The sequence below is a fragment of the Jaculus jaculus genome, chromosome 12 (assembly GCF_020740685.1).
Source record: "Jaculus jaculus isolate mJacJac1 chromosome 12, mJacJac1.mat.Y.cur, whole genome shotgun sequence".
In the NCBI taxonomy this organism is placed as follows: Eukaryota; Metazoa; Chordata; class Mammalia; order Rodentia; family Dipodidae; genus Jaculus; species Jaculus jaculus.
In genome coordinates, this window is record NC_059113.1 from 108,969,031 (window position 1) to 108,985,861 (window position 16,831).

The following is a 16,831-nucleotide window of genomic DNA, read 5'->3' on the forward strand; positions in this document are numbered from 1 at the left end:
CTCCACCCACAGCGTCCTTAGCTGGGGATGAGCCTCAACCATGAGCTTTGGGGGCGTCTGGGACATTCCAGACTCAAACTATGGGAAAGCTGGGCAACTCTCTGTGGATGGCTTCCCCTAGAGAGCCAGGCATACTATGTGAACTGCTCACCTGGGCCTGGCAGCAAGTTACCCTGTTTCCTTCTGGGCCGACCTACTTTTTTGTGTCCTACTTTGGCTGGCAGGTGGTGGCCTCAGCAGCGTCTTTCCGCATGCATTGATTGACCTGACTAGTAAACTTCACTTCTTAGGGTGGAATGGTAACTGTGGTTGTCAGGCCAACAGTGTAAATTACTTTTAGAAATTCATACTTCCTTCTCATCTGCCTGCTACTTTCATTTTCTGTTGCCCCCCCCTACAGTGATGACTTTTGGGAATTCGGCACAGTGTTTTAACTGCCTTAAGTCTGAGAGATGGGCCTTCTCAGGACCCTCGGGAAGGCCTCCTCTGCAGCTGTGGCTCAGCCCGTGCACACCCTCCGTGAATGGGCCATTCGCTTCCTGCTCCCCGAACCCCTGTGCTTTCTTCATTCGTCTCTTTAAATCTGATGGCCTGACTGCAAAATAAACACTCATATGTCACACTGCCACAGGGAAGCTGTCTTATTTTGTCTTCTCATCCCTGTCACTCTTGTCAGCATCCGGAGCCACGCTGTCTACAGGTGCTGCTTCTGAAACAAGACAAGGGCCCCCCCTGTCGCTTCCGTAGCTCGTGCTTTGTTTCTTAGGCGTCATAAAATCTAGAGGTTACCCACTCTCATGGTGAGGACCTGAGACCAGGAAATTTTGCTGTATGTCTGTGCCCCTCAAAAAAAAAAAAAAAAAAAAAAATCTGACATCTAAAATACTTTGCAAAATTGTGCTGATGGAAATGTTGGTCAGTAGAATTGCTGTTCTGTGTATTTATATGCCAATATGTTAACAGCTTGGAGTGATGACCATATATGGTGATTATGATGACTAGAAATGCTGGTGATGGGGCTGGAGAGATGGTTTAGTGGTTAAGTGCTTGCCTGTGAAGCCTAAGGACCCCGGTTTGAGGCTCGATTCCCCAGAACCCACGTTAGCCAGATGCACAAGGGGGCGCACGCGTCTGGAGTTCGTTAGCAGTGGCTGGAGGCCCTGGTGTGCCCATTCTTTATCTCTCTGCCTCATTGTGCAAGTAGGTGGTGCCAGCCACAGTGAGGTCATGCATTCCGTGGCCACTTTGTGCCTGGCACACAGTGCTCCAGAGCACCCTCTTCTTCTTCTGGCTCATGCGTGCTTCCCTCCATCTCCTCTGCGCTGGTCCCTGAGCCTCAGAGGATGTGAGAGCTGTGTCAGCACAGGACACAGCACTGTCACTTCTTGGCACTTCGATGAGTTCTGAGTCTTTCCAGTGGTCACTTCCACCTGGAAAGAGGAGCTTCTCTAACCAAACCTGCAAACAGCATTAACACATGGGCATAAACATAAGCAAGTGCTTTTGTTTTGAAATGAGAGGGACAGCGTGAGCGACAGAGAGAGAATTGGCACACCAGGGCCTCTAGCCACTTCGATCAAACTCCGGGTGTGTGCGCCACCTCGTGCACATGTGTGACCTTGCACAGTCGCGTCGCCTTGTGTGTCTGGCACACGTGGTATCTGGAGAGTTGAACCTGGGTCCTCAGCCTTCACAGGCAAGTGCTTTAACCTCTAAGCCACCTCTCCAGCCCTCGAGTGATTTTTTTAGGAAGTGATTTTTCCCCTTTTTGAATAAGGTTTTCCATATTTGAAAATGACAGGAAGGCACTGTGTTGATAACATGTGGGAACCAAGCCCTCGTGTTAGGTGCTCCATTGCTTCCTTCCTGACTGTGGGGGCAGACGGGACTGTGACCCCTGGCTGGTGTGCTCCTCTCCGTTGTAGGTTGCCCCCAACGATGAAACCGTGGTTACGCTGCTGTGTGAGTGGGCCGTGAGCTGCAAGCGGTCTGGCAAACACCGGGCCATGGCTGTGGCTAAACTCTTGGAGAAAAGGCAAGCCGAAATCGAGGCAGAGGTAGGTTGGATGTCCTTGTCACTTACTGAATGCCAGAGTCTCCCCACGCTGCTGTGTGGAGCGTACTGTCTTCTTTCCTCTTATCCATATGCTGTTATTTTATCTTTTCTCAAGGACAGAAGAGAGGATGTGCTAATATATCTAAGGAGTTCTCTGTACTAGGATCCCTCTAAGTATTTGTATTCTGGGCTAAATAGAAGTGAATCTTTTCAAATGAAACTTTAATATCTGCTGAGAAACAAAGAAATCTCAGCTTGTGACATGGAGATTTGCACAGTACATAGAACACGTACACAAACACACGTGCCTCGTACGAGCCAACTCGATGAAGGTTCGGGCACACTCCATCCCGGGGGGTTGGCAGTGCTTTCTGGAGCCAGAGGTGACTGTGAGAGCTCAGACAGCACTCACTGTACGCTCTCAAGGTCATGTCTTAGTCCTGGGCAGAGCCCGTGAGGCTTCAGGCGCACATGACAGTAGAAACCTTGCAGCCAGCTGCATCAATCTTAGCTTGTTGAAGGGACATTTTCTACGTGAGCCTCCTTCCCGAATGTGACTCGGTAGGGCACAGCTTCCCGGCCTCCTGCATCGCTCGTCCACCTCCCTTGCTTCCTCTGCACAGACATCACGGTGCTCTTTTACATGCATGTGTGTATGTGGGGGGTGTGGTCACAGCTTCCCCTTTCTGTGGCTGAGTGTTTCCCATGACCCACCCAGCCTCTCATGACCTGAACCCACCTGCCTTTCCCACCTCAGCACATGCCTAAGTCTCATGAATCGCAGCTCTTGCCCTATCTTGCAAGGTATTTATTTATTTGACAGAGAAAGAGGGAGGGAAGGAGGGAGGGAGGGAGGGAAAGAGGGAGAGAGAGAGAGAGAGAGACTGAATGGGCACGCCAGGGCCTCCAGCCACTGCAAATGAACTCCAGACGCATGTGCCCCTTTGTGCATCTGGCTAACGTGGGTCCTGGAGAATCTAGTTCTTTGGCTTTGCAGGCAACGCCTTAACCGCTAAGCCATCGCTCCAGCCCTTGTTTGTTTTCTGAGACAAGGTCTCATATAGCCCGGGCTGGCTTCACGTCTGCTATGTAGCTGAGGCTGGCCTTAACATTTCCAATTCTCCTGTTCTCACCTCTTAAATACTTGGATTATGGGCGTGCATTCTAATCTTCATCTTTCCATCCCTCCAACACACACTGCTCTGTGTATTTTGGAACTTTGGCTCTCACTGTTCCTTCTGGGTGGCAAGTTCTGTACCCTTCCTGTCCATTCATTCATTCTATCTCCCTCCATTTCTGGAAGTGTCACTTCCTGTGGCAGTGCCTAAGCAACAGGTCACCTCCTTAGGAGAGTTTTCTATCACCGTGTGACCTGCAGTTCACAGCTCCCATGCCACCGACTTGTGCTTTTCTCAATGCAGCATCCATTCATGTAGCTAATTAGCTTGTTCTTCAGTACTTTCCTTCCCCTGTTAGAGTGTGAGTGCAGCCACGGTGACCTACCTCTTCCCCGTTACAGTTCTGTCGTCAGGCAGCCTGCGTTGCAGAGCCGAGTCAGGAGTGAGTCGGCTCACCTCGCTGTCTATGTCTGGTGATAACTTCCTGGGAGGTTATGGGAAGTGAAACTGGAATAACATTTTCTCCAGCATTTCTCTCTTCCCTTGGCAAAGCTGTGCCTTTCAAAATAAAAGATCACGTTATTGTTATTGGAACCAGAAGATTCTATTCTGTTAAGTTGTGAACAAATGACTCATTGAATACATTGCAAACTAGAAAGAGTCTTCTATTGCTGTTTTCTGATATTATGAGCAGAGTGGTCTGTCATGAAATAACATTTGACGTCTTACACACTCATGAATGCACACTCCTGACAAGAGCATCAGACACATGCAATAATGCATGCCAGATAGCTCAGAGCATGGCTAAGCAGGAGCCCTGAACTCTTCCCAGCACTCCTGCATAGGAATGCGGGATGCTTTAGTAGACAGTTTTGTGCAGTCAGCTGGGCGCTTTCACAGTCCTGAGCAGAGTCTACTGTTCATAGATAATGTTCTTCAGGGCTGTTCTCTGAAATCCGTTGAATTATTCTGGGGGCGTTTCCTCTAGCTCTTAGAAATAACATCCCCTATGCTACATGATCTTCTGATAAGCAGAGAGGCCTCAGTTGATTTTGCATGTTTTACCTAAGAGCCCAGCTCTTCCTGCGAGCTGGCGAGCGCTTCCCCTGCTGTGACTGCACTCTCGCCTCTCTGGTGACCTGTGCTCCTGTCTTTAACCTGCAGAGATGCGGCGAATCAGAAGTCCTCGACGAGAAGGAATCTATTTCTTCGGCTTCCCTTGCTGGATCTAGCTTGCCGGTTTTCCAGAATGTTCTGCTAAGGTTCTTAGATACACAGGCCCCCTCGCTGTGTAAGTAAAGAAGGACTGCAACACTAGACTCTGTGTTTCTGTTGTAATGGGCAGTCTAAGCTGGCCATCAGCACTGGACACAGTGCTGGTGCTGAAGTAAGGATTCTGACCAGTTTCTTTCTTTTTTTTAAAAATTTTTTATTTAATTATTTGAGAGCGACAGACACAGACAGAAAGACAGATAGAGGGAGAGAGAGAGAATGGGCGCGCCAGGGCCTCCAGCCTCTGCAAACGAACTCCAGACACGTGCGCCCCCTTGTGCATCTGGCTAATGTGGGGAACCTGGGGAACCGAGCCTCGAACCGGGGTCCTTAGGCTTCACAGGCGAGCGCTTAACCGCTAAGCCATCTCTCCAGCCCAAATTTCTTTGTTTTTTGAAAGGAAAGATTGGTTATGAAAGGTACCGGCAGTGCCCTTCAGTTGCTGGTGTTTGTTTGTTTGTCTCTTCTGCTGGGTGGAGGGCTGTCTGACCAGCTTGTCTCCTGCCAGCGGACCCGAACAGTGAGTGTGAGAAGGTGGAATTTGTGAACTTGGTGCTGCTCTTCTGCGAGTTCATCCGCCACGACGTCTTTTCCCATGACGCCTACATGTGCACGCTCATCTCCCGAGGAGACCTGTCAGTCAGCGCCGCCACCGGGCTGCGCTCTCCCGCTGGGGAGAGTGTAGGTGAACACTATGCACAGGGCCACGCTGTGAAAATGGAGGTATGGCTGTGGGGGATGGCTCTGGGGGATGGTTCTGGGGAGTATGGCTCTGGGGGGATGGCTCATTATGGTTCTGGGGGATGGTTCTGGGGGAATGGCTCTGGGGGATGGCTCTGGGGGATGTTTCTGGGGGGATGGCTCTGGGGGGATGGTTCTGGTGGTTGGTTCCATGGGGGATGGTTCTAGAGGGGGGATGGCTCTGTGGGCATTGACCACACTCTGCCCAAACTACACTCTTTGGGGAAACTCTCAGGTGGGTAATCTGGTGATAGAAAGGCCTTGTATTTATTCACGTTTTCTTTCTAAGAAGCTTCTTAAACATCTCTACTTTTCAATCAGAAAGGACATTTGGACTGTATATCTTCCAGAATATTTTTGTGTACAGTTAATGAAAAGATATCATTGGCCATAAATTTTTTTTATAAGATTTAAATAGTAAGCTTTTAGTTTTAGATTCTGATAGCGTGTGGGTTTTTTCTTTTTAAATTCTGTGCCTTATACCTGTACGTGTTTTGATCCCCAGATTTTGTTCTCAGCAGCGTCGCAAACCCAGCGCACTGCCTGTCCCGTCTCTCACATGTGATGGCAATAACACGTCACACTTTATTTTCAATTAATTCAGAATTTAACCTCTGCTTCTTCACTATGTCAGAATTACTCTTTGTATCAAATTCTTTTATGCTGTGGACATAACTGTTAAATTTTCTGTCAAGTGTACCATGCTGACATTTGAACATTGTTCCAACTACTTTCACACTGATTCTATAAGCATTTAATAATATCCTGCTGTGTTTAAAGTCATAGCTATATTATTTTTATGTGTTTTCTAAGCTTTTTTCTTCCCCATTGTTGGGTATCTAGGTGCCTTATACCTTAGATAAAATTTTTGGATTTTCTTACTGAAAGAAATTGGTGAGCTTGTGACTGGAAACACCAAACAAAGCACGTGGTGGCCTTTTAATCATGAAATCGGGCCACAAGCAGCTTCTGACCAGGGCCACAGGGGCACTGTTGAAAGCAGTGCGCGTCTCAAGGTCTTCTCCAGTTCTCCTGGAGGAGATAAGACATGGCTGAAACACAGTCCATGTACGATGTTCACTGTCGTGCTGCCGCGTCGGGGCCCACACTGCACAGCTGACCATGTGACTTTGTTTCTCTGGCAATCATTAGGAACAGAGCATCATGGCGCACGTGGGCCTTGGCTCCGGAACCACTCACATTTTTGATGACATGGACAAGAGTGACTTTAAGACTGACTTTGGTTCCGAGTTTCCAGTAGGTTCCGCCTTGATTCTTACTGACAGCTCACCCGCAAACCCAACCCCAGCGTGCCTTCACCCTTTTTGTTTTTTGTCCCATGCACCAGAGTGACTGACGCCTTTGTGATGTAACTGTCATCTTACCATAGTCCACCCCAGGCCACCAGGACTGTCCCCTGCTGGGGTCACTTCTGGCCATGCCATGCTCGGTGTTGGCTGCTTTGCCGCTTTTGAGAGTGTCGTAGTCCTGTCCTCATGGCTGCCTGTCTGTCACTGTTGTTCATTTTGAGATCACCATCTCTAAGGCCAAGTCCCATAAGTCCTGAGCCTTTTATTGGTAGCTTTATGGTTCATCTTTCCGCTGTCATTCATTCTAATGCGTTTGTCATGAATCTCATTATGTCATTTATTTGGCATTATTTGGGGTACAGATGAAAAGCTTGATGCCTATTGTTCATTATTTTGATTGTTCTAAAGTGTGTGTGTGTGTGTGTGTGTGTGTGTGTGTGTGTGTGTAGGAAATGTAGCCCTGTGAGGATTTCTTTTTAATTCTGCTTATACTGCTGGTCTTTTAGTCATGTTTTTTTATTTAACCTGTGTGTGGTTATCATTTTCCTATTTTTCAAAGTGTGTGGGGAGTGTGATACTGAGAGATTGCCTGTGGTCTGAATGGGAATTTGTGGAAAGTAATGAACTTTCTATCTACCTTGCTTCTCAGTGGTTATGTAGAAAAGCATTCTTTCCGCAGGTCGGAAGTGTGTGTGAAGTCGGGTGTGCAACATGGTTGTGCCGCTTTGCATTTACAATCTCCAACATTTGTTTTACATGACTTAGATTTTTTCTCCCATGCCCGGAGAATCTTGCGAGAATGCCAACCCTTCCTTGAGTAGAAGAAATGGTGAGAAATTGGCCAAGAGAGAGAAGACGAGGGAGTTGATTTTTCCATCTAACTATGACCTACTCCGTCACCTGCAGTATGCAACTCACTTTCCTATACCGTTGGTAAGTCTGTGACCCCCCAGTTTGTGCTCCAGTTACTGGTTACATGAACCACTGGCAGATTCGGCGCCCACTTGTCTGACTTACACATGATGAAAGCAGGTAAAATTCTACGTTTGCTGTTCTGTTATGTCATGTCATGTGGTCTCCTGCCTTGTGCTGCCACTGCAGTGGCCGGCCGGCTTCCACATAAGTCTCTGTGGTAGCCTTCCCCCTTCAAAGCTTGTGAGTCACCGCAAGAGACGTCTCAGTGTGTTTTCCTACTTGAGTTTGAATGTCATTGGTTGAGTTGTTGTCATATGCACTGTCTGACAGTGGGTACTTTTGGCATTATACAGGTGAGTAAGAATTTCAGGGTCTAGCAGAGGTGAATAGAAACAGGATAAATGTTTGTAAGAGGCAAGCATTCATGCCAGGTCTGTCACTGAGTGACAGCCCATGTGTCCACTGGAAAGTGGGCTGTCGGACATTCCTGGGTCCCTGTCACTCTCAGAGAGTGGATTCTGGAGAGAGAGTGTTCTGATTGAAAAGTTAGATAAGACTTCTTAGAAGAGGTTGTATAGGAGACACAACTGGATTTTTGACTTGTTGACTTAAAAAGTAGATACCACATGGGAAAAGCCTGGCAGGAAATGGAGGGTTGGCATCTTAACACAGTGATGGGTTTGCTCTGAAGGGAAACAAAACTAGTTTTTGACATTAGTAATGAGTACTGGGTTACAATATGAAAGCATCTTTTGTTTAGTTTTATTTATTTACTTGAGAGTGACAGACAGAAAAAGAGGGAGAGAGGGAGAGAGAGACAGAGAGAGAGAGAGAGAGAGAGAGAGAGAGAGAGAGGGAGAATGGGCACACCAGGGCTTCCAGCCACTGCAAACAAACTCCAGATGCATGTGCCATCTTGTGCATCTGGCTTACGTGGGTCCTGGGGAATTGAGCCTTGAACTGGGGTCCTTAGGCTTCACAGGCAAGTGCTTAACTGCTAAGTCATCACTGTAGCCCATGAAAGCATTTTTAATTGTTGGCTCACCTTTTTCCTGCAATTTTGTGATAAATGTAGTTTCAGTGAGATATGTCTTTGTACAAAGCGCATTTGTTTCAGGAATGTAATTGTGAGACAATTATCTGATGCCTTTAGAAATTTTGACCAGTAAGTTGAATATTTTGTTAAGGTTAAATATTGTTGGTATTTTGGAACATTTTCCAAAATGACTTGAAATTACTAAGCCCACATTTTTTTTTCTCTTACTACAATAAAAAAAAAAAATTATGTCCACAGCTATGTCAAAACTTTTCAGGATTTTTTTGTTCATTTCTTGGTGATATCAGTGCTATTTAATAATTTCTTGTAGGTGATCTGTTTCCATTAGAGTAAACTGACAATTGATATAAGGTAGCTGAAAGGGTAGCTTTACAACTTAAGAGATGTTTCTCAAATCATTTCTGGATGAATTGTCATGTCTTGTTTTGTTTTAAAATATTCAGAGTTTAAAACAATGTACTTTAAGTCCAGTGTACTACTAAAGATTAAGCTTTAACATCTTAGTTAAACAAACATCACCCAATGAGGCATTAACACCAGAGGAAATGGAAAGGTAAGTAGAATTCTAAACTACCTTTACAATTTTGCTGTTTATCTGAAACTACACTGAAACACAATGTTTATTTTAAAAAGTGTTTTGGGATGCATAGAGCTAATACTGAACAATGTTATAAGTGGTTGAAGGTTACAGGCCTCTGTCTCGGGTGGACAGAGCTACGTGTGTCTCCATGTCCATGCCCCTGGTATTAGACCTCAGCTTCTGTATTCTCCTGTTTACATGACCTTGCCTACGCAGTTGTCACAGTCTGTGAGCACCTTCACTTCCTTTGAGGTCTTAGTAACTCCATCTCAGCAATCTGACACAGTGCAGCTATAAAACAATCCTAACATCTGCTTGACAATTTGAAAAATTATTTATTTATTTTAGAGAGTGAGAGAGGGAAAGAGGAAGACACACACACACACACACACACAGAGAGAGAGAGAGAGAGAGAGAGAGAGAGACAGACAGACAGACAGACAGACAGAGGGAGAGAATTGGCACACCAGGGCTTCCAGCCACTTGGCAATAACTCCAGACATGTGCCACCTTGTGCATTTAGCTTATGTGGGTCCTTTGGCTTTTCAGGCAGATGGCTTGACTGCTAAGCCATCTCTTCAGCCCTGTTTTGCAAGTTTTAAATAGTTTCTCATCATTGCTTTACCTGAACCCCCTTTGCCATGTCCATAATTCAGAATGAATGATCAAAATGGAAAATGAAAAGGATTTCCTAATGAGCTATTGACCATATGCAGTGGTTTAAATGTGTGGCCCCACACACTCAGGCTTGATTATTGAGTCTCCAGTGGGCAGGGTCCTGCTAGGGAAGAGGTATGTTACTGGGGGTGGATCTTGAGGTCCAGCCCTGCTAGGCAGTGGAGAGTGGTTTGGAGCTCTGGGTGTTTGTGCATGTTGGTGCTTTCTGGCTGTTGGTGGTGGCTGTTTGCTTGGATCAATAAAAAGGAGCCAGCTTTTTCTGCTGTTGGGGTGTTCCCCTGGAATTTTTTTTTTTAAATATTTTTTTTTAATTTTATTTATTTATTTATTTGAGAGTGACAGACACAGAGAGAAAGACAGATAAGAGGGAGAGAGAGAATGGGCGCGCCAGGGCTTCCAGCCTCTGCAAACGAACTCCAGACGCGTGCGCCCCCTTGTGCATCTGGCTAACGTGGGACCTGGGGAACCGAGCCTTGAACTGGGGTCCTTAGGCTTCACAGGCAAGCGCTTAACCACTAAGCCATCTCTCCAGCCCATCCCCTGGAATTTTTAAGCCTGAAATAAACCCTTCCTCCCATAAGGTGTTTCTGGTGGGGTGTTTGTCCAGCTTCACAAAGCTAGCTACAACACTTTAGGACTGCACTTGAGAGTCTAGTTACATTTTTACCAGAAAAGGGAAATCTGACTGACCTGCTGTGGACGTGAAGAGAATATAGGAATATGGTTAAAAAACACTTTTGGCCAGATGTGGTGGCACGCACCTTTAAATTACAGTGCTAGGAAGGCGGAGGTAGGAGGATCGCTATGAGTCTGAGGCCAGCCTGGGACTATAGCGTGAATGAATTTCAGGTCAGCTACTTCAAAAGAAACCAAAAAAGAAAAAGTAAAGTTTTTGCTTTTTGATAATATATGACCCTAGTAAAGACCAGGAAGTGAAGATGAAAGGAGAGTGGACCAGAGGTTCAAAAATGTAGTCCCATGGATACTGTTACGCGATCACGGTTTGATTCGCTCATCAGGGAAACATGTTGTCCAGGCCACCATGAGCGTAGGTTCCAGCAGGTAGACTCTCTTCTCGCCCGCACCCAGGAAGACATTGGTCCTGGTTGAGGAGTGTCTTGCTGCTGGACGTTCCTGCCCTTCTCACTAGCTAGCCACAAGGTTTCCAGAACTTACTGTTATAAGCTTAGTAGGCACTTTGTATTTTCCCTTCATTGTTATTCATTTCAGACTCAGAGAACATGTTTGTGAAATTATAGATGGGAGTTTTAAGCTGTAGAAGCTAATTCTTATACAAAAATCACTGTATAATCAAACTTGTATTCTTGGCTTTCAAAAATAACCCTTCCCCTTTTGATAATCTCTCTGTTTAGTCCCAACCAGCCTGTGATCCTCCTGCCTCACCTCCTCAGTGCTGGCTTTACATACATTTGCCAACACACCCAAACCAGGAGCACTATTTCTTACTTACTGCAGCCACTGTAACTGTTTTACCAATTGTTTCAAGGTGGGCTTTAGAATATTAAAAATAATGGTCTGTACAGATGACTTAGCAATTAAGATGCTTGTCTGAAAAGCCAAAGGACCCAGGTTCAATTCCTCAGTACCCACGTAAGCCAGATACACAAGGTGGCATGTGTGTCTGGAGTTTGTTTGCAGAGGCTGAAGGCCCTGACATGTCCATTCTCCCTATCAAATAAATAACTAAAAAAGTAAAAAATAAAAGATCCAGGCTTGGTGGCACACACCTGTAATCCCAGCACCCAGGAGGTAGAGGAAGCTAAGGACTTCAAGGCCAGCTGTAGCCACACAAGACCACATATCAACAAACCGAAACCAAACCAAACCTAAACAAAACTCCACAAGTCTCATGCAGGCTTGTCTGTATGTTTCCAGTCTCCTTCCTAATTAGCCTTTATTTAATGTCACATATACAGTCCTGTCTCTAAACTGGCACTGGGGAGGATTTGATCAGAGCTACAGGGACTTCCACTTGACACAGTAGGTCCATATGAGTCAGCCTCTACTCAAGATCTGACAGGCACCAAGTCTCATGCAGGCTTGTCTGTATGTTTCCAGTCTCCTCCCTAATTAGCCTTTGGGCTTTGTTCCTGGTGTGACTTGGCTCTGTGGAGTTCATGGTTCTATTTTAAGACCATCTGGTTAGTGTAATTTTTCCATACCTTTGATATGAGTTTCTTGTTCCAAAACAGTTTTAGTCGTTACTATCATTCAACAGCTCCCATTCAAGAAGCTAAGGGAAGTGTGCTTTTCATGCAATGACAACATAAAAGCCAGAAGTCACTGGATTTGTTATTAGTAACAATAAGAATCCTTTATAACCTACAGAAGACATAAAATATATTACAAGAATATATAAAATGTATTATAATTACCAATGTCTTTATAAGCCTTTTGGTTTTCTTTTTTTGAGACAGTGGCTTACATTGGACACCAGGCTGGCCTGGAACTCACTGTGTAGACTTGGCTGGCCTTCATGTCACAGCAGTCTTTCTGCCTCAGCTTTCCTGACTGCTAGAATTACAGGCATTAGCCATGCCTACCTTCCACTGCAAGCCTTATTTATAACAATAAAGAAAAATTGTTAGTTAGTGTGCAACAAAAAATAAGTTGTCAAAAGTTGGAGTAGTGGAAGGAAGCTTACTATTTCTGAAAGGGGTGGCTAGAAATAAAAAGAGATCCAAGTGACTGGCTGTAAGGTTTTTATTTCTTTAGGTGATCAGAAGGCCTTTAAAGCTGTGTTGCTGAGGGGCTTCCTGGCAACTTAATCATGTTTTCACTAAGAAGTCACTTCCAGGCATTAAAATCCCGAGTCCACACGTAGGACTTCTTTTGGTTAGAGTGACACCACAGTGTGTTTTTGTTTCACACGATTTTTCAGTTTTCTTGTACAAATACTTGGGGTGAAGGAGTACCAATAACAATAAAAGTGCACGCTGGCTTGCTTACAGTCAGGGCTTCTGTGTGGATTACTCCATGTTGAGGAGTCGTCACTAGTCTGTCACTGGGAGTGTTCTTTTCTCTTTGAAAAGTATGGCGAGCTTTGTGGCCCAGTAAGGAAGGAGGGAACAGCATGGAAAACGCCACCTTTTACACCTCATTCTCACATCCTGACTTTATCTCTGGGGCCTTCGTCTCCTTAGTTGAGGCAAACGTCTCATTGACCTTCAAGCGGAAAGCTTGGGAGAGGTGGTAGTACAGGACAGGATCGAAACACAGGTTGGACACTGCCAGGAGCAGCGTGGCCTCCTTGGCTCTGAAGAGCGAGATCCTGGTGGGACAGTCGGAGATGACCTCGGTCTGGCTGAGTGTGTATGGGATCCGCACGATGTGGTAGGGAACAAAGCACACAATGTAGCCCCCTGTCACTAAAAGTATGTTGATGAGAGCTCGTCTTACCCTGGGGTAGTTTTTGTCATCTCGGTTCCTGTATAGTTGTTGAATCACAAGGAAGTTGGCTATCAAAATGATGGAGGAGAAATTTAAAAATATTGCCACACATAGGAAATTGGTCAGCACATGCCAGTTTCTCCCAAACTCCGTCTTAAATTCCATGCACCCCACATTTAGCTTTTCGTTTATGTCCTTGATGGGAATCAGCATGTTTGGCACCATTATAAGAAGGACCATGAGCCACACTACCGTTGAGATCATCTTGGCAAACCCAGGGTCTTGTATTCTGTAGATCTTGCAGCTGTGTGTCAGCTGGAGACAGCGATCAATGCTGACAAAAGCCAGGAAGATGATGGATAAGTACATGTTGATGTAGATGAGGCAGGCTGTCACTTGGCAGTGGAAAATCCTCAGCTTCCAGGGCGCCACCCCCAAGTCCACTATGATTTTCACGGGTAATGCCAGAGTGAGCAGAAAATCAGCTGTCAGCAAGTTAATTAAGTATATGCTCACACACCTGTGATTGGTATTTTTTTGTGTAAAAGCCCAGGTTGCAAAACCACTTCCAATAATTCCAACAAGGAAAACTAAATAGAAGAAATAGGTGAATGGTTCCAGGTCTCTATAAACTGGGCAGAACAACGAACTGTTTGTCATCTTGAGGGAAAATAATGATGATTTCAATGATTAAAAAAAAAAAAACACCATCCAAAGAACCTGTTAAACAGAGCACAGGGGTGTTACTAACTAAAATTAGACAGCTAACCAGCCATGTCAAATGTGCAGTGCTGTAATAGTGGCATGTCTGTTATGGGGGAATCCAACTGCTTTCTGATTGGACTTGAGCCCTGTTTCATGGGAGGGAATTCCTGCCTGGTACTGCAGACCTAATCAGAATCCTATGACTTGGGGAAGTCATAAGCCCTAGTGGGGAAACTACTACTGTTGTCTGGCTAAATGCATATATTATGCCCACAAAACTACCCTCTAAACACATTAAGGCTCATATCAATGCTACTCTCATGCTGGTTAGAGAAGCTTCTCTTTTCAGATGGCAATGACCATTGGGGTGACTAAAAGCTCACTGTAGTGCTGACAAAAAGTGCCACTGGAGGCAGAGACACATGTCTGCCGCACCCTCCAAAACTCATGGGCCACTGTGGAGGAAAGACTGTCAGAGCCAGAGGAAGGGGAGGAGTGCTTATAATGCCATCATCCAGACACAATGTCGCCTGGATAGTCTTGACCTCACAGTGGTTGACAGACACTACCTACATGAAACCGGCATCATAGGAGGAGAAAGAATGATGACATCAAAATAGAAGAGAGATTAATTGGAAAGAAGGGATTCAGTAGAGGGGGGTCTTGGGAGGGGGAAAGGGGATGGTGAGAGGGGATTATATGATCATGGTATATTGTCTGTATTTATGGAAATTGCCAATAAAAAATTTTAAAAATGACAAAAAATTAGGAGCTGCTTTCCTTAAAAATAAAATCATTCCTATTCACAATTCTGTGCTCTTCCTAGTCCTCACACAGAGCTTTCTTAGTAATTTTACTAGACCATGTGGGCCAGTGGGGACACACTACATGATAAAAAGCCTGGGTTTCCCAGTGACTGATCTGACTTTCAGGAAATCCCGTGTAGATTTTCCTTTGGAAGGGGTATTTCTGACCCCAGGCTCCTGCATTCTGACAGCTCTTTCCTCCCACTTGAGAGAGAAGTTTCTTTGCAGAGGAGATGAGTGACCAGAGATTCTCAGAAATACAGAGAGGAAACCAGTGTGGTTCTGCCTGAAGAGCTTTCAGTCATACTTTCTGGTTTTCTTTTTATAGATTTGTATAGCTTCTCATGCCAGAGGAACCAAGGCTAGCTGGAAGGAAAGGGAAGACAGCAAATTGTAAGGCTTTTTAAAAGGTGTTATTCTGAATGTAGGCCTTTTATTGTAAAACCTGTTAGGATATTTTCAGGAACAAAATTTTATCTTGAGTTCTTGTCTTGTCAGGAAAAGCTGAAGCATTAGGCTCTGTCACTGAATTCGTTGATGTGCCTCCCTTTTCATACTCGAGTCTCACGGTGGTGGGAGCCTGGGACGGCTAAGGTGGTTTCTAGCCACATTGCCTGCAGAACCCTTAAACTGTTAGCAGTCCAAGCTGACGGGCTGTAAGTGAAGCACACTGACTTTAGAACATTGTGTGTAAAATGTTTAAAAATTTCTATAGGAAGTACACAAATGTACTAACTTATAATTTTTGAAACATTTTTATTTATTAATTTATTTAAGAGAAGCACAGGGAGAGAACGGGTGTGCCAGGGTCTCCAGCCACTGCAAATGAACAGCAGACGCATGCACCCCCTTGTGCATCTGGCTTATGTGGGTCCTGGAGAATTGAACCAGGATCCTTTGGCTTTGCAGGCAAAGGCCTCAATAGCTAGGCCACCTCTCCAGCCCCTGAACTAACTTATTTAAACCATGAAGAAATTATCTTTAATATCATTAATATTTCATACTGAACATAGTTAAGTATTTTGTGATATTAGGCTTCATATATTAGTGAAATTATTTCCTTGTGTATCTTTTTAACTTTTTAAAATATACCTACCAGAAAAACATAAAATTTTTCAAGGTTTAAGTTTATGGTTATTAGGCAGTATAGGGTTAGATGTTTCTGTGGAAGTGTCTTTTGATTAGTTTTATGAAAAGGGTATTTCAGAAAGTTCTAGAAAAAATAAACATTTGTTACAGTGTCCTCAAAGAGAGTCTCATATAGGTCAGTATTTAAATATCTGACTTTAATTGAAGATGTTCTCTCTGTCATTGTGAGGTTTGGTGTAGTCAGAAGTCCAGGAGACACTCTCTTAGGACCATTGTGATTGACATTGGTAATAACAATAACATGTTCTCATATCCTCTCCAAGAGCATTGACTTGATGTGCAAACTTGAGTAAACGTGGCTGATCTTCCCTTGGCACCGTGCTCACTAACTCACATGCGTGGGGCCACAAATTATGGTGCTGTGTCTGGGAGTGGGGCAACTGCTCGTTAGACAACCTTTGTTTCAAAGACCAGAGATTGCTTTTTGTGTTTTGCAGGGAAAAATTCATTTACAGCATTTTAGGCGTCGTGACTGACAGTGGAAGGAGACGCGTCTCTTTAGAAGGAGAGGCTTCTGAACCCCTTAAGTGTTCACTCTTTCATGATTTAATGACCCCTTGTGTATCTCTTGGAATAAAATGACATATGCAAGCGTATGGCTACAGCAGATGTACAGAGAGTGTAAGTGTGACATGCCCTTCCCTCTTCCATCCCGCAGTTAGGTGTAGGTCCATGAGGACTGTCATTCTGCACCACAGAGAGCTACAACTGTCAAGCACCTGCTTGTGTCTGTTGTCTTTGGTGCACGTTCTTACCTAACCCTTGCCCACGCATCCCTGTGGAGAGATTGTTAAAACCTGTGATTTCTGTAGGTAAGAAAACAGCAGCAAAACAATGCTGAGTTCCCAGGCTGTATAACCAAAGCCCGGGTCTTGGCTTCGTCTACTCACAGAAGCCACTATTCCACCAGTGACAGCAATGGTGACCGTGTTTGTGACATGACAAGTCACAAGTCATGCTGCCGCCGCCATCCTCAGCCTGTGGGTTGCGTGGTAGGTGTGTCCCCAGCAGTTTTCACGTGAAACAGCTGAAG

General features: G+C 45.0%; 2 protein-coding genes across 2 annotated transcripts in view; one reads left to right on the forward strand and one right to left on the reverse strand.

Moving 5' to 3' along the window:
- Positions 1–16,831, forward strand: part of Med12l (mediator complex subunit 12L) — a 291,510-nt gene that overhangs the window by 70,580 nt on the left and 204,099 nt on the right. Inside the window, exons 12-16 of the mRNA XM_045131454.1 lie at positions 1,926–2,057; positions 4,339–4,465; positions 4,955–5,169; positions 6,340–6,444; positions 7,263–7,430. Of these exons, the coding sequence (XP_044987389.1) occupies positions 1,926–2,057; positions 4,339–4,465; positions 4,955–5,169; positions 6,340–6,444; positions 7,263–7,430 (747 nt within the window). The remainder of the gene's footprint in view (positions 1–1,925; positions 2,058–4,338; positions 4,466–4,954; positions 5,170–6,339; positions 6,445–7,262; positions 7,431–16,831) is intronic.
- Gpr171 (G protein-coupled receptor 171) lies at positions 12,750–13,798 on the reverse strand. The gene has a single exon (XM_012948154.2). It carries the CDS (start codon positions 13,796–13,798, stop codon positions 12,839–12,841), a length of 960 nt encoding a protein of 319 aa, XP_012803608.2. The 3' UTR covers positions 12,750–12,838.